Genomic DNA, 25,677 nt, shown 5'->3' with positions numbered 1-25,677 from the left:
CAGGGGGTAGAGCATTTTCTTTGCACAGGGCCGACCCGGGTTCAATACCCTGCATCCCATATGGTCCCCCGATCACCACCAGGAGTAATTCCTGAGTGCAAAGCCAGGAGTAACCCCTGAACATTGCTGGGTGTGACTCAAAAAAAGAAAAAAAAAGTAATAGAATGACATTTCCAGCACATTCCTTTGCTCTTTGTCATTCATTCTTCTTTCACAGATTTCTTCTTCTTCTTCTTCTTCTTCTTCTTCTTCTTCTTCTTCTTCTTCTTCTTCTTCTTCTTCTTCATTCTTCTTCCTTCTTCTTCCTTCTTTTTCTTTTTATCTTCTTATTCTTTTTTTTTTTTTTTTGCTGCCTCTCCCTGAACAAGATAGAGGGGTTATCTGGCAGGATGTGGTCTTTGCGGCCCTTCGCATTAGTCAGAGACCTTGTCAAAGCTGTAGAAATTCTCCAAAGGATTCGGCCCTTCTGGACACAGCTGGACAGTGTCCTCAGTGACCCCAGTCAGAGCTTTCATTCCTCCAGATGCTGTGGCGAACATGAACTCTTTTGAATTTGCATACTCAGGACCTGGCACCTGCAGGACACAGAACTATGGTTGCTTGCTTTGCAAGCAGCCGACCTGGGTTCAAACCCTGGCAACCCTAGATGGTCCCCTAAGCCCCACCAGGAGTGATCCCTGAATGCAGAACCAGGAGTAAGCCTGAGAACTGCTGGGTGTGACTCAAAATTCAATAATAATAATAATAATAAAGTATTGGGTACAATGAAAGGTACTTCCACAGGGGAACATCTGCCTTGGGCTTAAGCAGCTCTTGCCCAGGCTACGTTCTCAGTAACCCCTGCTTTCCAGCAGCTGGGCCAAACCCAGGGTTGAAGAAGCCTTGGCCAGTGCCATGTCCATGGTCACACCCAGGCACTACAGGAACTGGTGACCTGCAGCAGGGCTGACCTTGGCAGGCATCAGACCCAGGAAGGACCAGGAGTCAACAGAATTCTGCTCACTGCTTTCACGAGGAACATTTTCATTAGGAATCTGCAGGGAGGAAACAGAAAGGAGGGCGGTAAGGCCCCTGGACAGGCAGCTTAGAGCCTGAGCTTCTTGGGGCGGCGCTTAGCCTGCTGGGGGCAGCTGTGCCGGCTCCAGGCTGGAACTTGAGCTGCCGCTGGAAATAAACTCTCTGGAATGTTTGAGAGCAGACACACACACACACACACACACACACACACACACACACACACACACAGCTCAGTGGACTAATGAAGGGCATCGAATTCAGAGCCAGACAGGGTGAGCCTGGCTCTGCTCTTGGCTAACTAGTTCTTAGATTGTTTCATGCCTGTTTTTGCACCTGAAATGGGAAAGGCAAAAACTTGCCTCTGTGAAGATGTTAGCAAGACGAAAAGTATCCCTTATTTTTGTGAATGATGTATTTTGGGGGGGGGGGGTGGGAGGGTCATACCTAGCAATGCACAGGGGTTATTCCTGGCTCATGCACTCAGGAATTACTTCTGGCGGTGCTCGGGGGACCATATGGGATGCTGGGAATCGAACCCGGGTCAGTCGTGTGCAAGGCAGACACCCTACCCGCTGTGCTATCGCTCCAGCCCCATGATGTGTTTTCTTAACGATACCTACCTTAAGGCAGCTAACCAGGCTAAAGGTTCACTGCCTGCAAGTGCGTGGAGTGGGATCTTTAGGTGCAAGCTAGGGTGAGCGATTGTGCCTGAGGAGCCAGCGAAACTGGACAGATTCAGCCCCTGTCCCTGCAGGCTGAGGTGGTCCTGGAGCTTGACTCCTATTTTCTCCTCCACTACGCTTCCTTATCCATTTCAGCTGCTGCTTGGATACCCAGAAACCCTCTCTGTGGATTGTAAACAGAGCCAAAGAGGAGGACTCAGAAATTGCTCTCTTTTTAGTATTTTGAGGGATGGTGAAACCTTGTAGGAATGTTGCTCCAGGGACTGAGAAAACACCATATGTGGGAAAGCATTTTGAAGTGAGGAAAAGAGCAAATGCAAGTTGGTCAGAATCTTGGAAAACTTGGAGCAGCCCAAACGGGCACTGGGGAGAGTGTCGGAAGGGGGTTTTACGGAGGTCTTTAACAGGTCTTTTTCCAATTAGAGCCAAGAAGAGCCTGGGGACCATGATCTACTTCAGAGCCAGGTCCTGTATTTTCTTTGGGAAAAGAAGGCAGAGTTGATTGGCTTCCAAACCAGCCTTGGCAGAAGCCCAGACTGCATCTCAGACTGGGAAGAGCGTCTTAGAGAGGGATTGATAAGAAGAGGGTGCTCGCGTTCAATCATTGAACACAGAGGCTTGATCCTGTGCAAGGCACCCAGTAAACATGAGTGGAAGAGATGGGCAAGGAGGCAGTCCAACAACCACAACTCAGCAGGTTCACTGTCTCTGCAAAAATGTGGGGGATCAATGGTTTAGCATCGGGGAAGAGCATGGAACTCATTGCCTCAACAGATGGATTCACTGATGTGCCAGGCCTAAGTCAAGCTAGGGTGTCCCCTTTGCAACCCCTGCTCCAGCCTCCTCTTGCTCCTCTGGTACTTTGTATGTATGCCTTGAGGGCTGGCCTGAGGCATCTATACGGTCACAGATGATTGAGTCCATGTTCAGGTAGCATTTTCAGTTAGGATTATGTGGCAGGTACCAGACTCAGAACATTCAGATAGGTCTTGTTATTTACCTCTCACACTACCCTACTGTCCCATAAGCCCCACGGCTCTTCTTGTGCTTTACAGCCAAGTTTCTCTCATTCTGAAGTCTGCAACATAACCCTCGGCTATCTAACCACCCCGGCTGGAGCGATAGCACAGCGGGTAGGGTGTTCGCCTTACAAGCGGCCAACATGGCCGACCCGAGTTCGATTCCTCCACCCCTCTCGGAGAGCCCGGCAAGCTACCGAGAGTATTCGATATGCCAGACACAGTAACAACAAAGTCTCCAATGGAGACGTTACTAGGCCCGCTCGAGCAAATCGACGATCAACGGGAGGGCCTTTACCTTTACCTTTATCTAACCACCCAGATTCTAGGCCTCCGTTTCCTCCTCGCAAGAATGAAGAGACTATCAGTGGCAATCTTGGCTTTGGACAGCTGTGTGTCCACTAGCCTGGGCTGGCTCTTTGTGAAAATGCTGGAAAGCAGATTAATCAAGTCAGATCCACAGTGAAACTGCTGGGTTTTCATGCAGCTTTGCAAATAATCTAGTAGCGGATTGTGCCCCGATGCTATTCTAAAGGGTCATGGCGACGTTTTTGGACTCGATGGTGCAAAAAAATAAGGTCGGTCCATAAATGACACTGGGAGTGTTTAGTCCACTTTTTCTTTTCCCAGGTGCCTTCCCAAACTCGATGTCTTTGTGCTGAGTTTGTGTGTTTACAGGTGTTGTGGTAGGAACCAGTCTGTGGAGAATTTGCAAACAGTAATAAGAGTATCTAATCATCATCACGGACCTTTGGTAGTTCTGTCTTTTTTATCTATTTATTTTGCAAGATGGAGGGTCTTCCAAGCATGCTGAGGGGGTTCTCTGGGCCACTTTTGGGGATGCTTAGTCAACTTAGCCAGGAAGTTCAACATGAGGACCTGGGTATGTAGTACTGCTTGGACCTAGCAGTGCCCAATCTACACCCAGCAATACCTGGGGAAGCATGCAGTGTCAGGGATCAAATCGGGTTGTGACACACAAGACATGCCCACTAACCCCTACACTATCTCTCTGTATCTCTCTGGCAACTCTCGGCAAACTCAGGAATTGGTCGCCCTCTCTGATGGCTCCAGTCACCCCTGCTGTTCCACTGTAGCAACCTGCTACTTGGTTGGGCTGACCAGGCTATCTGGGGTTGAGGGCATTCATTTCCCAACCTCCCTGCAAGGTGGCAGATGAAGTCATTGATTATACCCACTACTCTGAACATAGCCCCCTCTGACTCTTTGCCCTGCCCACCTGCCCACAAATGGAGTTCTATTTGTACCCTCCATCTCACCAACATGGGGCAGCTCAGTTCCTGGAGCCTGGAGAAGTTGAGTGGGCACACCACCGGGGTCACCCCACAGGTGCCCATGCTCAGAAGGGAGCCTCACACTAAGGGCTTAATTCTCTGGGGTTGCCCTCTTGAATCCTTAAGCATTTTATCTTGGAAGGTATATTTGGTAAGGAGAGCTGGAGCTTCCACACTCTTATACCTCCAGTCCTCACCCTGCCACTGAGTTTTGCCGACTACCCTGCCCTTCTTTGAATTGCCAGTTCTGCCTTCAACCCCCGCCCCCATAATGTATCATTCTTGATGCATTTCATTGAACTTGCAAGCACTGTAGCACTGTCCTCCCGTTGTTCATCAGTTTTGCTCGGGCGGGCACCAGTAATGTCTCCATTGTGAGACTTGTTGCTGCTGTTTTTGGCATAACGAATACATCACGGGGAGCTTGCCAGGTTTTGCCGTGTGGGCGGGATACTCTCGGTAGCTTGCCGGGCTCTCTGAGAGGGGCGGAGGAATTAAACCTGGGTCAGCCACGTGCAAGGCAAATGCCCTAACCACTGTGCTAACAATCTAAAAAAAAAAATCCTATGGATTTTTTTGAGCTTGCAAGATGAAAGGAATATCAGTGGGAGAAGGATTGGAGAGAGTCAGCTCTCCTATGGGAACCTTCTTTTCCCAGCATAATTGGATTCCTGGGGCAACGTGTGGAGTGAGCAGCAGTGTCAGCAACCCCTTCTCGCCTCTGACCTTGAAGGAGTCCAGGGAGTGGCTGCCATGGGGAAAAGGTGGGGTCCCCTTATCAGAAAAAGAGTCAGGAAACGGAAATTGGAGCAGAGGACCAGTGATGTTTCTTTTGCATGGGGGGAAGAGGGTGTGGGTGATGCAAGGAAACAAGACTTGAAAGGCAGTGTTGTTGGGGTCCGGAAGTGCATTAGCCTGGGCCGGCTCGGACCCAGGCTCTTCATAAGCTCAACTGCTCTGCTATTTCTTGTGTTACCTTTGTTTATTTCCCATCTACGTTCCCCCTGGAGTCAGCGAAGTCTTTCTGAAAATATCTAAGGTGAACCAAGGGAAGGGCTTTTATTTTCCATGCTTCGACAGAGCTTTAAAGAGGAAGCGATATACCCCTGGGGAACCCCACAAGGCAGCAGCAAAGGTAATTAAAGGACAGGAACCACAGGGCGGGCGATGGCAGCCTCAGTGAGCAGTGGGGATCACCCCTCTGCCACCCCTCCCCAGCTGGAGAGGATGGAGGGACCCGCCTTCGGAAAATCTGGGCTCTGCTGAGTGAGCGAGGGACCGGCCATACAGGTGTCTCGAGATCAGCCGTCTAATCCCACAAGGACTCAACCCAAACCCCATGTCGAGGCTCTCCTATGGCAACCGAACGAGAGCGTTGATGGGTTAAAATGCCATCGAAACCCAGAGATAACTGAATTAGAAATAGAACCCCTGAGAGAGCCATTTTGTAATGGAAACCTGAGAGAGAGAGAGAAAATTATTCTACCAGCGGTCTCGCTGCTCAGGGGCCAGGCCAGCCCATTCCTCTGAGCTGGTGACCGCTGCCACTCCTTCCTCTGCGGGGCATGCGTGACAGGGCTGCCATCTTGAGGAGAGAGTCTCTGGGGGACTCGTGGACATGTCCACTGGGGAACCTGGCTCAGCGCCCTGAACTCCAGCCCTCTCTCAGAGTAGGTAGCAGCCTTCCATGCGCATTGACAAAGGTAGGAGACTGACTCCCCAACAGCTGGCCGCTCAGGGAGGGGCCATCTCTGGTGACCCCCACCTCCCATCCTGGGGTATTCCTTTCAGACACTACTGGCTGCAGTGGGGTGGGGCGGGGGTGGGGAGGTGTGGCAGGGTTGGAGGGCCGGTCTTTTGTATTTTATTTTTTGGATTTTGGGGTCACACCTGGCAATATAGGGGTTACTCCTGGCTCATGCACTCAGGAATTACTCCTGGCGGTGCTCAGAGGACCATATGGGATGCTGGGAATCGAACCCGGGCCGGCCATGTGCAAGGCAAATGCCCTACCCGCTGTACTATCGCTCCAGCCCCAGGAAGAGCTGTTTTTTTGAGTCAGTGGATGCTAATAAAAGAAAGTCACTTGACAGGTTCAAAGTCTGTTTGTACAAGTGCAACAGGGTCTGGTCTGCTTAAACTCAGGGGACTTTGAAAGAAGAGACAGGACCTGGCCCACCAGTAGTAAGAGGTTAACAGAAACTTGGATGCCCAAAAGGGGGGAGGGGAGAGACAGACAGACAGACAGGCAGACAGGCAGACAGATAGACAGAGAGACAGACAAACAGACAGAAGAAAAGTGCCTGCTGTAGAGGGGTAGGGGTTGGGGGTGATGGGAGGGAACCTGGGGACACTGGTGCTGGGAAATGTGCACTGATGGAGAGATGGGTGTTGAAACACGGTATGACTGAAAACTCATCATGAACAGCTTTGCAAGGGTCTATCTCACAGTGATTCAATAATCTTTTTTTTTTTTAAAGGAAACTTGTTGGTATCAGGCCCATGCTACAGTGGGTCTAGGAAGATACCTCGCCTTTTCATACTGCTGCTTGCCTCTAATACTGTTAGGTTTATTGATTTATTTTAAAGTATGGTTGTGGCTTGAGGGGCAGAACACATGGCCTAGCGCAGGAGGCCCTGAGTTGGGCGCTCACCACCAACTTCCCTGTCCTCCACCCAGCACAATTAAAAAAAAGTGCAGCCCAATTTAAAAAAAGCTGAGTTTTCTCCTCTCCTTCAACAACAACAACAACAACACACACACACACACACACACACAGCTTTTTTGTTTTTCTAGTCACAATGCTAGAAGAGTGATCGTTGAGGTGAAGGCACTAGGAAGTTTAGGAGAGGAAGTTGCTTTAGTGTACAGCAGGGCTTCTTAAACTTTTCCATTAGCAAGCCATTCTTTTCACCCAAGACATGCAACTCGGGTGAGTGTTACAGACACACCTGGGATTCAAGGTGCAGTTGATTTTCAATTAATGTCTGATCAAGAAGCTTTTTACCCAGGCCGGATTTTTATCCATCCAGTTCCAGGGTTGCAGTCTATAGATTCAGAAGTCAGGCTGTGGGGCAGTGTTACTCAATGTGGGACCCTTTCTGTGGACCCCCGGATTATTCCAAGGGGACCACAGGTGTAAAGGGGGGAACCCATGGCAGGAGACTACCAAATGGTAGACCAGAGCACCCCAGAAGGTGGACACAAGGGGGACACATAGGAAAACGGCTGGGTAACTTCTGCGGAGATTTGGGGACTCCCATGAAGGCAGTAGAATAGTGTCCCCCTCCAGCTCCCAAAGGACATGGACTCGGTTGCTGATGGCCCCCTCCAACTCACACCTGTGTTTCCTTTGCAGCTCTTACAGGTGAACAAGGTGATGTCCATCTTGTTTTATGTGATATTCCTCGCTTATCTCCGGGGCATCCAAGGGAACAACATGGATCCAAGGAGTCTGCCGGAAGACTCTCTCAACTCCCTCATCATCAAGCTGATCCAGGCCGATATCTTGAAAAACAAGCTCTCCAAGCAGATGGTGGGCGTCCAGGAAGGCTACCAGAGCCCCCTGGCCAAGGCCGAGGCCCCGGCGCGGAGGCCACGCGAGACAGAGCAGGGGGAGCCCGCCAAGGCCGAGTTCCAGCCCGTGGTGGCCATGGACACCGAGTTGCTACGGCAACAGAGACGCTACAACTCGCCCCGGGTGCTGCTGAGTGACAGCACCCCCCTGGAGCCCCCTCCCCTGTACCTCATGGAGGACTACGTGGGCAACCCCGCGGGGGCCAACCGGACGTCCTCCTCCTCCTCCTCCTCCTCCTCCTCCTCTTCCTCCTCTTCCTCCTCTTCCTCCTCCTCCTCCTCCTCCTCCTCCTCCTCGTCCTCCTCCTCCTCCTCCTCCCGGAGGAAGCGCTACGCGGAGCACAAGAGCCACCGCGGGGAGTACTCGGTGTGCGACAGCGAGAGCCTCTGGGTGACCGATAAGTCATCGGCGATCGATATCCGGGGACACCAGGTCACGGTGCTGGGGGAGATCAAAACCGGCAACTCCCCCGTGAAACAATACTTTTACGAGACGCGCTGCAAAGAGGCCAGGCCCGTGAAAAACGGCTGCCGGGGCATCGACGACAAACACTGGAACTCGCAGTGCAAGACCTCGCAGACGTACGTGCGCGCACTGACGTCCGAGAACAACAAACTGGTGGGCTGGCGGTGGATACGGATTGACACGTCCTGTGTGTGTGCCTTGTCGCGGAAAGTGGGCAGAACATGAACCCGCCTCTCTGGTCCCCCCGTATATAAATTATTACTTTAAATTATATGATATGCATGTAGCATACAAATGTTTATATTGTTTTTATATATTATAAGTTGACCTTTATTTATTAAACTTCAGCAACCCCCCCCCCCCACAGTATATAAGCTTTTTTTTCTCAATAAAATCCGTGTGCTTGCCGTCCCTCCGGCCTCTGCCATCTGTTAAACGGACTGTTGCACGCAGCGGACGCACACCAGTGGGGTTTTGTTTGTGTGTTGGTTTGTTTGCATTGCGGTGTTGGCAAAGCCCGGACTTGCATTGGTCCTCAACGGTGCTCACGTCGAATGATGTCAGAGCTGTGTTGTAGACACAGTGATGTTTCTACTGCTAGTTTCCACCCCACCCTGCATCTGATTCATTCTTCAGAAGAACTCTGTTCACTTCCATTGGCCCCAGACACTAGGTAGCTTGGAGCTGGCACAGATCGGCAAGTTCACCCTCAAGCATTGGCTCCCATCTCTGCTATTCCTTGTGCCGATTAGAATTATGATCATCTCCCGTGTTACCCTCAGTCTTGGAACAATAACAACAAACCTGGCAATTTGACTGTTGGAAGTTTCTTTTCAGCACATTTGTTGGTTTTGGGGGGGGCGGGGTGGGGAGGGGAAATTGGTTGGGCTGGTTGAAGGGTTGGATTATCCTTGTGGGTTTGGGGGTTTTATTTTTGGTTTTGGCTTTGGTTTTTGTTTGGGTCTTTGGTGAATGGTTTTCGTCCTTTTAGGCTGTAGGAAACCTTTTTAACTGCTTGTAACAGGATTATTGTATGGTCCACGCAGAAGCAGACTCAAATGAATGGTGAATAATTCAAGACGGGGAAGGAATTTACCCATAGAAAACCTCTTGGGGCATGCCTTCTTCCCCACACTGGGTGGTCCCCCCAAGGACTAAGGGCTGCCTAAGGAATTAGAGTGGCCACACTTTGGAGTCAGACCCAGGTTCAGATTTCGGCTCCTTGCCGGGAGACTGGGGCTGAGGTTTGGTCTGTTCTCAGACTGTAGGCTTCTGAGAGTCAGAAAGTCGGGTGGGCTTGCTTGACTGCGGCCTGATCTTTTGGATGGGTGGGGGCGTTGGTCTCAACCAAACATCCCCTGTAGAATTTCTAACAGCGTAAGGCATTCAAGAATGATGGTTCCTTATCCCCACCCTTACTCACCTTCCTTGACTGTTGTGTTCCTCCCTGGTATTTGGTTGGGTCTCACTTTGAGAGGAAGGCTCAGTTGGAGGCAAATCTTTCCAGAGCGCGCATACACACACACACACACACACACACACACACACACACACACACACACTTCTGTTCTGTTCTCTCCTTGCCTTCAAGGAGGCAAGATGCAGGGTGAAGACAAATCCCTCAGAGAGGGATGAATGAGGACAGTCTGTGACTTCTCTCAAGGCCTTCCTCTCCCCTTTCCTTATCTTCAGGGCAGCCTTGCATTTCAGAATCAACATTGTGACTTAAAAAAATTTCAGAGGCTGGAGTAATAGCATAGCAGGTAGAGCGTTTGCATTGCATGCGGCTGACCCATGTTCAATCCCCAGCATCCCATATGGTTCCCCCAGCACCACCAGGAATAATTCCTGAGTGCCCAAGGAGGACATAGAAGGCTACCTTAATGGGGGCTGTTGATTTACTTTGCTCACCAGGAAGCAGTTCACTCTCGTGGGGCAGCAACTTAAGGACTGGAATTGCCTGTCTGGTCCGAAGCACCAGGAACCTACAAATCTGCCCCCGTGCCCCCAAGCCCTGTCCTAGACCTTCTCTGGCTTGCCCTGTCTTCAGGGCCTGTGTGTAGTCTCTCTGGAGCAGCCTAGGAGCTCTCCAACACCTGCTGTTTATCACATGAACTCCCAGAAACAAGCTCATCAAGTGGCAGCCACTTCAGTTCAGAACCACACTAGACAGTGTTGAGAGGGCAGCAAAGGAGGAATTTATGTGGCCCGAGTGCCCACTCTACGCTGAGCACTTGCAAACACAGCCAGCCCACTGTTCATTGTCATTCCTCTGGGTAACTCTTAGCAGCTCTTCCTATCATGCTCTGTGAGGAGGCAAGATGCAGGGTGAAGACAAATCCCTCAGAGAGGGATGAATGAGGACAGTCTGTGACTTCTCTCAAGGCCTTCCTCTCCCCTTTCCTTATCTTCAGGGCAGCCTTGCATTTCAGAATCAACATTGTGACTTAAAAAAATTTCAGAGGCTGGAGTAATAGCATAGCAGGTAGAGCGTTTGCATTGCATGCGGCTGACCCATGTTCAATCCCCAGCATCCCATATGGTTCCCCCAGCACCACCAGGAATAATTCCTGAGTGCATGAGCCTGGAGAAACCTCTGAGCATCGCCGGGTGTGACCAAAAAAGAAAAAAAAATCAAAGCAAGCCTTCTGCCTGGAAACCTTCGGTGGTATCACTTCCGGGAGCCATCAACCAGAGCACAGTAAGCCAACTGCTAGGCTAATTGGGGTGGGGGAATTCTCAGGACTCGACCTTACCCAGTCATTTGGCTGGGCTCAAGGAGCCCTTAGGTTTCCCTTCTGAATTTTCTATTCCAATGGATAGAGGGCCTTGTCTGGAAGATCTGGATACTGGAGGAGATAAATTTGGAAGACCCCATCCTCTAGTCCTGGAACAGTATAGTTCCTAGACAGCAGGGTCAGGTGTAGACCCAGCCTTGAGTGAAAGTTGACATGCTTTCAGAAAAATAAGAGAAGTGTGCTGTTGGAGTTAGGCCAGCTCCAGGAAAACGTGACTGTGGGCATGAGATGCAAACTGTTCTGCCAGAAAGTCTGGGCTTCAGTCCTTCTGCTATCTCTGCCTCTCCCAAGCTGGGGGACTGGCAGGGAGATCGACCAGGCTCTGTTTCAGAAAGTATTGTCCAATGAAGGCATCTGAGTGTTGGCTGAGTCAATGGACCAGGCTGATGTGCCCAAGGCAGAACCTTTCTGAAGCTTCGGGGGGCCTGTTTCATCCAAAGCACACATTTAGTGAGTAACAACATGTAAACAGGAGAGCCTTGGAGGGCTGGTGTTGACCTTCTAGAAATTTCCTTAGTTTCTTGTTGGAGTTTTATTCAACAAAGGTATGTTGCAGGGTCAAAACTTCGACTGGATAGGAGAAACCAGGTTTTGACACAACTTTGGGGACCATAAAGATATAAACTTGGATCATTACTGGGAACTCTCAGGATCACTGGGAAAGGCAGTGCCCAGAATTAAGGGGCCTCTTTTCCTCACTGGATGCTACTGTGAGAAACTCTGTTGGCATTTTAAGGTCTCTGTCTCTTAATTCTCTGGGGTATATGCTCAGGCAGTGAAGAGTGAAGGCATCAATTCTTTGACCTTAACATTTCTGAGCATTTCCTTGCCTGTCAAAGGAGGGCTGTGTCTCCTTCACAAGGCTGTCTCACAATGTAATTAAATCAACCAGTTCCTGGCACAGAGAAGGCTCTTTGGGTGTGGTGATTATAATGATGATGAGGATGGTGACAATGATATGATGATAATTAGCTCTAGGGGGATTTGCAGGAGCCCTCATTCTGGAATTGCTATGGAAATTCCAAACTCCAAAGAGTAGAATTGGTCCCAATTAAAGTGGATCAATCATCTCGGTAAGTGGGGTTTTCCCAGTTCCCATCTGCAGGGCTTGCTCACCAAATACCTACTCCAGTTCTTTCTGATGGGTCTTTAATCCTCCTCTGCTGAATCCCCAAGGAAAGTATTTCTAAGCCTTCAAACATAATTGCTGGGGAACCCATGTGGCTATCTGAAGAGATGACTTGTGTGTTGTTCCTTCTTCTTGCAAATTTATGGTACAGCCTTGCTCTTGTGCCCTCTTTCTCTATTCCTATCTCTTTCATTCTCTCTCCCTCTTCTTCCTTTCTCTCACTGTCTCCCCTTCTCTTCTCCCTCTCTTCTTTCTCACCCTCTTTCTTTCTCTCTCCTTCCTTTTCCCATGTGTATCTGTATGTATTGTATGGTGTTGGTGTGTGTGTGTGTGTGTGTGTGTGTGTGCATACTTAACTTTATTAGATAAAAACTCTTCACTGAAGCTCGCAGAGACCACAAACCACATGCATTAATTTTATCCCCTTTGTCCATGTGTTGAGGAACAAAATCCTTGCAGTCTATCCCTGGCTATTTGAAAGTTTGTCCCGCTACACCAGAAAGATGCATCCCCCAGATGCATCCCCCAGGTATCAATCTCTGAGGGTGGGTGAAAAGCCACACAAGACCTGACATTGTCCCTCTGAGCTCCAGCTTGGTCTCAGTGAAGTGCGCTGAAGCCAGAAGAAAACCAAGCTTCAAACCTAGGAGCCTCTTCCACTGCATATGGATGATCTCAGTTTGAATCTTCCTCAAAGTCCACCCATCTTAAGCATACCCTCAGCTCTTTCCATCACTTTACCAAATGACCTTGGTCTAGAAAACTTTTCAAAAGGTGAGCCTACTCCCCAGCAAGTGTTCTGTGTTGATTACCATATTTGGATATTTTTATTCAAGGGGACAAACTTGGGTCCGCTTGGAAGAGCAGGATCATAGAGCAGGTCAGAAGGAATCTGAAGACTTTTGGTCTATTTCCTTCCATTCTTGACCTGTATTTGGTTATAGTACATGGAAGAGAGGGGGGAAAGCAAGTAAGGGTATCTCTAGGTGTATCCTAGCATAACAAGTAGCAAGAAGATGTTCTAGAGACTGAAAAACCCTTTTCAAGAAACTGGCTACCACTGCGACTGACTAGGCTGAATTGTCGCAGAGCTCAGTAGTGACGTCACCCCTTCCATGACAGACATCTTTGCAGCAAGAAATCCTAAGTTTATTGGGAAGTGATGAAACACAATCTAAGGAGTGAGAAGGCCTTTCACATGGAGATTCATTGAGGTTGTGGGGGGAGTTCATGCATGTGTTCATACATGCACATGTGGGCATGTGCTTGTGTACAGATGCTTTGATATACTAGTCATTGATATATTGCTTTTTTCCCCAGGAAAGGTAATGCTTAACAAATAATGCTCTGGAATATGAATTTAACCTTTAAGAGACCTACTCTGGTAGCCAGCTGGGGAGCATATGGGAAAAGAACATTCTTAGAATCAGATAACAAGCTGCTCAAGATTGAGGATTTACAGACAGAAAAGGGACGAGACAGACTCCATCAGCAGAAAGAGAAGGTGTTGGAGCAGAGAACCCTCTCATTTGGTATGAAAAGTGGAAAGCCGGTGCTGAGGTTAGGGGGCGAAACATAAGATAAGGCCAAGAAATTTATTATAACAATTAAATAATGGTTATTACATCCTCAGTGTTTTGTCCCTGGTAGACACCACATTTACCCAGTTGTAACTCTTTTGTGCAGCTGAAGACACTGATTGGGACATGTTAAGTCCCTTGCTGAAGGTTGTACAGTATTGCAGGTAAGGGAAGGTGCTCACTGTGCATTCCTGAAGGCCTGTGGTTGGAAGCTAGTGCTCTTTGAACTGTCACAGGGAAGATGAAGATGTTGGGATGAACATGTTTCAGATGAACCCCCCTTCAGAGGGTCCCAATCATGGGATGGAAACAGAATTCAAGAGTGGGAGGGTGAGAGACACACAAGAAAAGATGAAAGGGTCAGTACAGTAGGGGTTCCCAACTTGGGAAGACCTGAGGGACTTTCAGTGGCTGGGTTGGGTCCCCTACCCCAAACTTCCTTTCCCCTGCCAACAATTTAACTATCACTGTTTCTGGGCCAAAGTGGATGGCACTAACTTCCAAAGTCAGCATTGCTATAATAACATGTTGGGACATCTTCAAAGAGGTAGAAGCTGGAAATGTCATAACTTTTCAGAATTTGTCAGAACTTTTAATCTTCCCCTATCAGACACAAATCTATTTTTATTCCTTTTATAGTTAAAAAATTGTTGAAAACCTTCCAGATTTCAGGGACCCTGTTCAATTAGACTCAGTACAAGAGAAGACATCCTTTCTGCAGTAAAAGTAACAACAGCAAGGGTGGAATCAGAAGGTATAACAATTCAGGGTAGTGCTGACAATGTTTGCGTCTCTTCCCAGTAACTCTTCAAAAGGAGTGTGCTCTATTTCAAAAGTTCTACTTACTACACAGTAGCAAAGATTTGGAATCAACCTAGATGTCCAGCAACAGATAAGTGGTTTGTGAAGAAGATATAGTTTATATACACATAGCTGAAATATTACATAGCTGTAAGGAATGATGAAATCATGCAATTCACTGCAACATGGATGGAATTGGAAGTATGTTAAATGAAGTAAGCCAGAAGAAGGATAAACACAGGATGAAATCACTTATATGTGGTGTTTAGAATAACTGGATAAGGGGATGAAATGGTTTAAAGGGGAAATGCTGAGATAACTCTGGATTCCAGTGTAAAGGGAGAAGGAAAGAAATAGACAGCAGGGGAGGGGTGAAGATACAGATGAGGAAGAATGGGGGGATCATGAAGCAAAGGGATTCAGATACATCAGTGGTATCAAAGAATGGCAGAGCTAAATATCCAAACCACAGAGTCAACAGTACTGAAATCATGAGACCCAAACCTTTTTTTTAAATTAATTTATTTTTGTAAAGGATCCCCATGAGGTACAGTTACAGACTTATAAACTTTCATGGTTATGTTTCAGTCATACAATGTTCAAGTACCCATCCCTCCACCAGTGCCCAATCTGCACCACCAATGATCCCAGTGTGCCTCCCCCTACCTCCACCTTATCCTCCCCACCCCATCCCACTTCTGTGGCAGGGCATACGCTTTTGCTCTCTCTCTCCTTTTGGGTGTTGTAATTTGCAATAGAGGTATTAAGTGGCCATCATGTTCGGTCTATAGTCTATTTTTAGCACACATCTCCCATCCCAAGTGGGCCCTCCAAGCACCCTTTACTTAGTGAGACCAAACTTTAACAACTAAACTGGTGCCTATCAAGATGGCATGCTGGGGTTGAGGCTGTAAGGGAGGAAATCTGTGAATATTGGTGGAAGGAAATTGACACTGGTTGTATGATTAGTGCTGGAATATTGTATGGCTAAAACTATGAATAACTTTGTAAATCATAGTGTTTTAATAAAAATGTTATGTATTAATAAAAATATCAAAAAGTTCTAATTACTAGATAGAACCCCCCTAATGTTGAGGGAAAATCAACAGATAAGCTGGATATAACTAGATGCTCAACAAGAGAGCTGTTGCAACCCAGATCATGACCGACTAAATGCAGCTTAGAACTGTCATCAGGGATGACTTCCTCTGGTTCTTAAGGATGAATAAGAGTTTTTCAGGGTAGAGGTGTGTGAATGCCAAGAAGAATATTCCAGGCAAAAGACAAAACTATCCAAATGCATGGGCCAGGGCCATAGTCCAGTGAGAAGGGCATTTGCCTTGCACGCGGCTGATCTGGGTTTGATCCCTGGCATTCTGTATGGTCCCCCGAGTGCTGCCTGGAGTAATTCCTGAGTGCAGAGCCAAGAGTAACCCCTGATCATCACCAGGTGAGACCCCAAAAGCTGAAAAAATAAAAACAAAGCAGACCATCTAAGTGCAGAATGCTGAAGGGAGAGAAGTGGGAACCAAATAATTCAAGGCCATGTAAAATAATCTTGACATTTAAATTTTAGTGCCCCGAGTTCGATTCCTCCGCCCCTCTCAGAGAGCCCGGCAAGCTACCAAGAGTATCTCGCCCGCACGGCAGAGCCTGGCAAAGCTACCCGTGATGTATTCGATATGCCAAGCACAGTAACAACAAAGTCTCCAATGGAGACATTACTGGGCCCGCTCGAGCAAATCGATGAATAATGGGAGGACAGTGACAGTGACAGTGACAGTGACAGTGACTTTAGCGCCTCCACTTTTAGTTTCAGGATCACTCCGAAGGGTAGATAAAGTAGATTGCTAGACCACATCCTTAGGGTCTCTGGCTCTTTAGGTCTAACAAATTCCTGAAGGATGCTGCTCTACAGTTGGAAAGTCACTAGATGGTAAAACAGTGAGGAGTCACAGGTATTTCTTTTATCCCAAATCTTTATTTAAAAGATGAAGTTGCTGGCAGTGGGCGAACTGGAGACAGTTCAATGAAGTGACAGATAGAAGGATAGAATGGGCAACACACGGAAGAATATGGAGTAAGAAGACCAGGAAAGTTCTGAGAAACATCACATGGGATGAGCAGATCTGTTTTGAGATATCCTCGATAACAGGTGATAACCAATTAAATGTGGAGGAAGGTGACAGAGGAAGGCACTGAGGAAGTGTCCATGATGTTCCCAAATCTAATGACTTAGATTTTGAGTCTAAGTCAAAATCAAGAAGATGGCAAGATGAGTGAGTGTGAAAGCAAGAATGACTGTGTGTTCGGTGCCCACAGATCAAGGCAGAGATACTCACTGAAGAATTAATTGTGGAAAACCAGCTCTGACTTACCAGCTGCAAATATCCCAGCCCAGAAAAGCCTCTCCATGGATATGTACATCTAGTCAGAGCTCAATGGAAGCCAAAAGGAGTTTAGAACTCATCAACCAATCAGAATGCAGAATTGCCACAAGGGAACTCAGAAGGCTTCCTCGGTCTCATCCTAGAAGACTATCCAGAAGAGTGCTTAATGCTGACTGAGGAGAATGAAAGGGAAAAGCTGAAATTTGGGGCCTCTGCATGTTCACACCAGTGTCATCCAGGGAGGTGCACCCTTGGGTGAATAGGGGGATCAGAGACATTTCTGTTTACATTTCATGTATTTGGGGGAGAAGGGAGAGGATTGGGTCACCTCCTGTGGTACAGGAACTAATCCTGGCTCCATCCTCAGGAGTGACCCCTGACGATGTTTGGAGAACAATATATGGTGCTTGGAAGAGAACTAGAGTCTACCAAATGTAAGGTAAAAGTCCCTAAACCTCTACACTATATTATACTATCTTTCTGGTCCCTTGACTTACATTTTAAAGGAAATAAATCAGATTTTGCCATGCTGAAAACTAAAGATTCTGGGGTTAGAGCAATAGTATAGCAGGTAGGGTGCTTGATTTGTATGCAGCCAACCCAGGTTTGATCCCTGTCATCCTATAATGTTCACCAGAGCAATTATTTAGTACAGAGCCAGGAATAATCCCTGAGCATCACCAGGTGTAATGCCCAAACAAACAAAAAACGCTTCAAAAGATTCTGGTCAGAAAGGACAGTTTGTGGTTGCTTTCTAGACTAGGTCTTTTGTCAGTTGTTAGTTTGTTTCCTTGCATGTTTCATCATCAACGAAGGAAACTATGCTCCTTGCTTGTTCTTGCATCCTTTGTCTGGCTCTGATCTCAGATCTGAGCTTCGCATATGAATTCCTTTTCCTTGGGGGCAATCTTTCCTGACACCTCCACCACCATTTTATACTTGCAAAGCAGTCAGCATTATATTTCATGTCATAGACTGCAAGTGAAATTATAGCTGTATAGTTATTTGTATAATTACTAATTTGATATGCCATCTCATTTGTCAATACTCTCTATAGGTAGTTACCATGCTGCTTTTAATCAGAACCATATGCTAAAGGCTGGCCACTAAACTGCCAGTAGATCATGAATCAACACTTGTACAACAGAATGAATGACTCCCCTTAATCAGTTGGGACCACCATGGGAAGAGGGAGTTGATCAGCCTCCAGGAGAATGGATCTCTGTGCAAGGTTCTATTGCTCTTTCATTAGTTCAATATTTGGGATGAAATAAGAGACTACGTCATGGAGGCGAAAAGCTCAACAACAATCATGACGTCCTTTTTAGTCCAAAGATCTGAGACTCATTTCATTCTCCAGTGAAGTGTGGGACAAGATCTCATATTGGAAGCAACAACTTTCAAATACAAGTACAAATACAGAGGAAAGGAACCACATGGTCACGAAATAGGGCCAGGTTTACACTTCTGATATCTCTTATATGAAAAACTCCATTGTGGATGGAATAGTCATTCCTTCGTTCAAGCAAACACTTATTCAACAAACTTTCCCAGAGAATCCCTCTTGGCCTAGAGCTACTGTCCTCTTAGTACAAACCAGCCTCTGAGGTTCATACCTTAATGGAACTTCCCATCCAGAGGATGTGATCACTGTCACTGCCACTGTCCTCCCGTTGTTCATCGATTGGCTCGAGTGGGCCCAGTAACTTCTCCACTGTGACAATTGTTACTGTGTTTGACATATCAAATATGTCATGGGTAGCTTGCCAGGCTTTGCCGTGCGGGTGAGATACTCTCGGTAGCTTGCCGGGCTCTCTGAGAGGGGCAGAGGAATCGAACTTGGGTCAGCCATGTTGGCCATTTGCAAGGCAAACACCCTACCCGCTGTGCTATTGCTCCAGCCCAGAGGATGTGATGAGAAAAGAAATTTAGAAACTAGAAAATATGTGATAGGGCCAGAAAGATAGTACAGGGATGAATGCATTTGCCTTACATAGAGCAAAAGTTGGTTTGATCCTGGGTACCACATAGAGCCCCTCGAGCATAGAATCAAGAATGAATACTGAGCACTATTGGATGTGACCTCAAATCCTGCCCCCTTTAAAAAAATAGAGAGAGAAAGAAAGATAGAAAGCATGAGCCTAAATTAACTTTAGCTAGTGGTTAACTCTTAGGAAGAATTATAAAACAGCAAAAGGACAGAGATTGAGAAGGGGGCAGTTAGAGGCAAGGTGATGGGAATATTCCAAGTTGATATTTTTATGACTAAAATGCTGGCTTCTCTTAGACCCAAGACCTCGTATGCCAGTCTGTCTAAGGAAGGCCAAACACATTTTGATTTTTTCCATGCAGTGGACGGTCCTAACTCACACAAAGAATCTTCATCCAAACAGCAAAAGCTAAGCTTTGACAATGGAAACACAAAGAGGTTCCCTTCAAGGGTCTCCCCATTCCCCAGATCCTGAGTAAGCTTGTGATCAGAACTTTAAACATCCTTTTCTCCCCATCAGATGGGAGCATTGTACACTCTGTGTTTCTCCCCAGGGGAGTCCCCTGGGACCTTCCCTCCCTCAAAGATACCATTGGCCCTGCCACACCTGCTTCCTTGACGAGAAACTCAGCCCTGTTGCCAGGTTCCAGAGTAGCTTCACTTTGTTGCCAAGGAAGGCGTCCCCTTACATCCTCTCTAGATGCCAAAAGGCCTGGGGTGGAGCTCAGGCAGGAGCCAAACTATTCTCTGGATCCCTGTACTTTGGGCTTCTGCTGTCAGTTTGTGCTGCAAAGGTAGAAATTTGTACAACCCAGAGCTTCTTTTCTGGCTCCAGAACTCTAAGAGAACTGCTTTTATTAATGTCAGACATGCTTCAAGGAAAATTGCTCTTGGACCTTCACCACAGTGACATTTTATGACCGAGTTATATGTACAACATGCTCTGAGTTTTCCTTTATGCGAATTGAGTATTAAACAATGTCCTGGGGTCAACGCCATGGTACAGCAGGTAGGATACTTGCCTGAAACGTAACTGCTCCAGGTTCAATCCCCAGCCCCATAAGGTTCCCTGAGCCCACGAGGAGTGACCTCTGAGTGCAGGGCCAGGAGTGAGCCCTGAGCACTGCTGGATGTAGCAAAAAAATAAACAAACCAAAAACTCTAGTTCAGTTGTAAAGGATCCTGGGAATTGGCTCCATCTAGTTGGAAGAAGGAGTGATGGGGTGAGACGTGGGCCAGTGGGGTTGTCCTTGAGAAGCTCCATAAAGCTGCTGGAACCTCTTCCACTCCAACCTCTGTAGACTGGTAGACTCAGAGACTTGAGCCAACTCAGCCAAAATCTTAGAGCCAAAGGTGGGACAGAGCTTAGGAAATAGCCAGACTTTAAAAACCCAGATCCCTGCCCCCTATGTCCACACTGCTTACACAGGCAACTTTCTGACCAAAAGCAGAGGGGTCGGTGGTGACATGAAGGGTTTAGATGCCCCATTCAAGTCAAGCGGAAAGGTGCCTCTGCTTCTTCTGGGGTCTGCAGACATCCTGAGAGTTCCACCTGTAATCGTCCTTCTGTTTCTTTCACACCCACCGCACTTGCAAAGGGTCCCAAACTAATTTGACCTACTTCCCCCTTTCCATAATGCAAAATCACTCAGCAACCTCCTTCTCCTTGGAAATCTATATTCTTTCTTTTTTCTTTTTTGGAGTCAAACCCGGCAATGCTCAGGGGTTACTCCTTGCTTTGCACTTAGGAATTACTCCTGGCGGTTCTCAGGGGACCATATGGGGTGCTGGGAATTAAACCCAGATTGACTGCATGCAAGGCAAATGCCCTCTGCGCTGTGCTATTACTCCAGCCCCTGAAATCTATGTTCTTGAGTAAACCAAAGGGAATCACCTCTGATTGCAACTGGACACCCCTGCTACTTCCTGGATTGTTCCAGCATCCCCTACGCCATGGTGCAATATCACCAATATTGACAAGTACTGCTCCTGGTTAGTGTTGTGGTGACTCAAGTCCAGGAGACAAGAGTCTTGAACCTCCATCCCGACACACATATCCAAGGGAGCTTAAGGTAAAGGTAAGGTAAAGGCCCTCCCGTTGATCGTCGATTTGCTCGAGCGGGCCCAGTAACGTCTCCATTGGAGACTTTGTTGTTACTGTGTCTGGCATATCGAATACTCTCGGTAGCTTGCCGGGCTCTCCGAGAGGGGCGGAGGAATCGAACTCGGGTCGGCCATGTTGGCCGCTTGTAAGGCGAACGCCCTACCCGCTGTGCTATCGCTCCAGCCAGATTCCTGCATTTCATTAGGTCTCTAGCTTTCTGTCTGCTGGTGGTGAGGAGGGTGGGGGTAGGAGGTGATACTAAGGTTGTAGCCAAATAGCACAGGTCAGCTGAGAACTGGAGCCTGGATCAGGGTCCTTAAGGGCCTGTGCTGGGCCTCCTTCAAGTGTAGAGAATAAGGGATTTCTGGGGACCTCCAGGGAAGAGTAAAAAAGCAGCAGTCCTTACTAATGGGAGCAGCCATTCTTAACTAATGCAGTCTAGTGGCACCTCCCTGACTGAACCCACTGTCTTATCTCATCAGGATTCCCACAGGGTGGAAGGCAGAGACACAATGCTTGGTACCAAGTTTGGCATCCAGGAATCTCTCAGCAACACTAGCTCCCTAGGTGAGGACATGCAGTAGGCCAGCTGCCTCTACCACAGCCAAGCCCACATTCTGGTCATGGTCACTCTTGCTTCTAGAACTGTAGCACTATAGCACTGTCGTCCCATTCTTCTTTGATTTGCTCGAGTGGGCACCAGTAATGTCTCCATTGTGAGACTTGTTACCTTCTAGAACAGGATCACTTTTTCTTGTTCAAAGCCCTCATGCTATAGACCAAGTCGGTTCTTCCAGGGATTGTGGCTTCTAAGCTCAGGCCAAATATGGAAGCTTTTTAGTGTCCTTGCCAAAATTCCCAAGGTTCCAGGTACATAGAGGATTCCTGATGGCTAAAGTTTTCCTTGCTCTATCTGCTTTTCCTGCTGCTTGGACTCAAGCATTACCATGCAGGACTCCCAGAGGGCCTCTCAGTGCCAGAGCCTGGGCAAGACCCCATGAATTTCTCGCCTTTGGGTTCTTATTGTCTCCATCAGGAGGTTAAGAGGTAGAAAAGATGCAGGATAGACGGGAAAAAAGCCAGTATGTCCTTTAAGAGCTATAGGTGTTGGGTCAATAGCTGGAAGGGCACTTGCCATGCACATAGCCAACCTGGGTTCAATCCCTGATACTACATATGTTTCTCTGAGCATTGCCAAGAGTTATGGCTCAATGTTTAACACAGAGTAACGTTTAGCACAGAGCCAGGAGTAAGCCCAAAGATCTCCTAGGTGTTTCCTAAAGAAAAAAAGTTATAGATGTGAATCTTAAACTCCTGCTCTCGCCACAAGACTCCAGAAGAGGGTCTTCAGAATCCTTCTCCCTCCACACTAGCTCTCCGACTTAAGAATCATATCACAGCACACCTCCAAGAAAGAAAGACACAGGTAGCTGGACTGCACTATGATCAACAGCTTTCACGACAGCTTGCCATCACAGCACAGGGCTCTTGCTTCACGCCAGCTAGCTGGTTTGTAGTGTGAGAACTTTGAGAGAGAGAGAGAGAGAGAGAGAGAGAGAGAGAGAGAGAGAGAGAGAGAGAGAGAGAGTGGTGTGGCCACAAAGACACAGTTCTGCAGAGAAAGAAAAGCCTGAGTCCTGGGGAGCTAAGGAGAGCGGTGAGATGGCTCACAAGGGATGCAGATGTCTCATCTGTCCTGAAGGTCCTAAGCACCGACTTTCTCCCCACAGTCTCCTGTTGTGGTCCATATAGAGCTGACCTTCCTGGAAGAGAAGGAATAGATGTGGCCAGCTGGTTACCAGGTGGAGGCCCTCTGTAGCTCCCAGGAGCTTTTGTTTTGGAGGATGAATAGCACAAAGTCATGTTAAAGGAGGGACCTCCTGAGCAGGTTTGAAGAAGGTGGGTGTGGTGGGGATCTTTCAGTGCTCATCTGACATCTGGATCTCACCCATCCCTCTGATCATCCCTGGCTTGTTCTTAGGACCAGTGGATGGATCATTTCTGCTTCCCAGCTTCTGAACCTTCAGTGCCCATCCTGGTTCTTAGTTCAGGGACAATCACATTTCTAGTGAGTTTTTTCTACCCCTTATTGCCATTACTCCTTCTGTCCCATACCAAACTGGCTCAGGTCAGTATGACTTGAATCTCAGGTCAGGTTCCTCACAGTGGGTCTCGCTGTCCACTCCAGCATCAGAGTCCACAGGCTGTGTTCCAGACTAGCATTGTGTGCTACTCTTTGCATTTTGGGTAAGTGTGGCTACAATCCCTCAGGAGTGCAGGACAGAGTTGGGGGCTATAAGAACACAGGCTTCTTACTGGTCCTGGCTGACCTGGTGCAGTTGGTATAAACAAGACAGAATTTAATATTTACCGAATGAGTAAGCATCTTTTTGTATTTTCTGTTCTACAGAATAAGGCAAGAAATTATTTAATCCGTCACATAAATATTTATGTAAAAGCATGAAACCTCAAAACTTTTAAGGCTCAGCAATTAAAGTAGAATATTCCATTATTTTTAAAATATGCCCAGGCAGAATGTCTTCTTTTAAATTTACTGTAACTAAATAAGCAAATACATCGTGATTTTCACTTTAAAAAACCCATTTTAATCTAAAAAAAAGAAGGAAATAAATCATGACAATGTAGAAGTGTTAAAAGCTAACTGTAGAAAAAATTAGAAATTATGGAACTATAACCTAATGCTGACAGTTCCATTCACTGGCTGGCATATCACTCTCTTATTTTTAATTATTATTTCCCATCTATCTTATCTGCACATTCCTCAAATTTGACAATAATTTTTCTACATTCCCTTTCTATAGAGAATAGGAAAGTTTTTTTACTTCTTTGTAATATGATTGATCAAGTATTTCAGAAAAGTTTATTTAGGTTTATTGATTCTTGGTATTGATTTGTGTGTTTTCAGATGTGTTAACAAATTGGGGGAAAAATTTTTGAGTTTCTTTTATGCATCAGTTTTGAAATATCCGGAAGTCTTCCTACCACTTTTTTTCAATGCAATGATTAATATTAAGTGCTCTTTGAATTGCCAACACTCATTAACCTGTCTGTCGTTAATATCCCCTTGTGCCTTTAAGCTAGCTGTCAATGGGAGCAGTTGACATCAGTAAAAGCTGTAAAATATTTTTCCAATGTGAACAAAAAATTCATTCTTTTGTTTGTTTGTTTTGGGGACACACCTAGTGATCTTCATGGGCTACTCCTGGATTTTTACTCAGAAATCACTACTGGCAGTGCTTGGGGGACCATATGGGGTCCCGGGGATCAAACCCAGGTCTGCTGCATGCAGAGAAAGGGCCCTACTTCCTGTATTGTCTCTCTGGTCAAACTCATTCTTTGTTTAATTGGACTCAATAAAACTCTAAGTGTCTACCCATTATGTCTTTTGGAAATGGATCCTCCCTATAATAAATTATTTTTCATCTAGGCCTAATATAATAAATTCTTTTTCATCTAGGCCTAATTCACCTTCTGGTCAACCGGTCTTAGTCAGGGTTGACCCTGGAACCCAGAAAACCTAACATACTCATTTCTTCTGCTCTACCCACTTCCTGTTCCCACCAAAAGTGCTGTTCTTTTGTCCCAGAGTTCCCAAGCTTCTGTGAGGTTAAAATAAAATGATGCCCATGTTCCATATTTGTGTGTAGAGAAAATTGAAACGACTTTCTGAACCTCAAAGGAATTGGCTTCAAGGGCCTTATCTACTTGAGTCATCTGGTCTACCCAAATGAGATTTGCTCTGGTTTGGCATATAAGGTTTTTCAGTTTGTTTTTTCAGCAGTACAGTCTGAAAAGGTTTGTTCTGTATTACCCATTTTTCTTTTAGAATATCCATATACTCCCTGGATAAGATAGTTATTAGAGGTGGGTGAGGATGAGGGGTCCCCCTTGACCCCTAGATGGCTGTAGCCTTTGTGGCTCTCGTGGTTAAGAGTATGGGCTGTGGCTCAAAGTCAATGGTTGGAAAACAATCTTACAGGCAAACAATGCCCTTAAAAACCTGGGGTAGCCATATTTATATCAGACAACATAGACTTCAAGTGAAATAAAGATTATAAGAATTAGTCATTTCTTAAGGATCAAGGGACCAATATACCAAGAAGAATTCACACTTCTAAAGATATATGCAACTAATAATGGACCAGCAAAATATCTAAAAACTACTAATAGATATCAATATGGATACTGGCAGCAAAAACACAATAGTAGTAGGAGACTTTAACTCTCCTGTATAAATCAATTAGGCAAAAACTCAACACAGAAACATTGGCTTTAAAGGAAGAAACAGAGGAGATGGGCCCAACAGACATACATAGGACTCTTCAAGCCCCCAAAGATCAATGATACATTCTTTTCCAGAGCACACAGGACATTCTTCAAGATAGACCACATACTGAGTTGCAAAATATATCTATATAAAATCAAGAAGATATACATCATATCAACTATCCTCTTATAATATGATGCGTTGAAAATGGAAATTAATTACCAACAGAAATAAAAGAGCTCAAACACTTGGAAATTAAACATGAATAAATAAGGATTTTCTGAGTGAAAAAAAACCCTTAATAGTATGGTTTTATGAAAGAAGGAAGGAAGTTAGGAAGGAAGGAAGAGCGAGAGGGGGATAAAGGGAGAAAGGAGGAGAGGGAGGAAGGAGGGAGGAAAGGAATAAAAAGGTCGGAAGGGAAGAAGAAAGGGAGGAAGGGAAAAAAGATAGTAAGGGAGCAAGAAATTGTTGATGTGGAAAGAGGGTCAATAGGAGACAGTGGTGGCAGGTGTGGTATCGATGTATTCTCAAAAGTTA

The 25,677-nt window shown here is 46.6% G+C and overlaps 1 protein-coding gene across 1 annotated transcript in view; it reads left to right on the top strand.

Annotated features, from left to right (window-relative positions):
- NTF3 (neurotrophin 3) overlaps positions 1-8,468 on the top strand; it is a 74,243-nt gene extending 65,775 nt beyond the window's left edge. The window contains exon 2 of the mRNA XM_056108655.1: positions 7,374-8,468. Within this exon, the coding sequence (XP_055964630.1) occupies positions 7,374-8,282 (909 nt within the window). The 3' untranslated portion in view covers positions 8,283-8,468. The remainder of the gene's footprint in view (positions 1-7,373) is intronic.
- Positions 8,469-25,677: the final 17,209 nt, after the last annotated feature.

The sequence above is a fragment of the Sorex fumeus genome, unplaced genomic scaffold (assembly GCF_029834395.1).
Source record: "Sorex fumeus unplaced genomic scaffold, SorFum_2.1 ptg000231l, whole genome shotgun sequence".
Lineage (NCBI taxonomy): Eukaryota > Metazoa > Chordata > Mammalia > Eulipotyphla > Soricidae > Sorex > Sorex fumeus.
The sequence above is the reverse complement of the archived record's forward strand: the minus strand, read 5'-3'. Positions and strand labels throughout refer to the sequence as shown.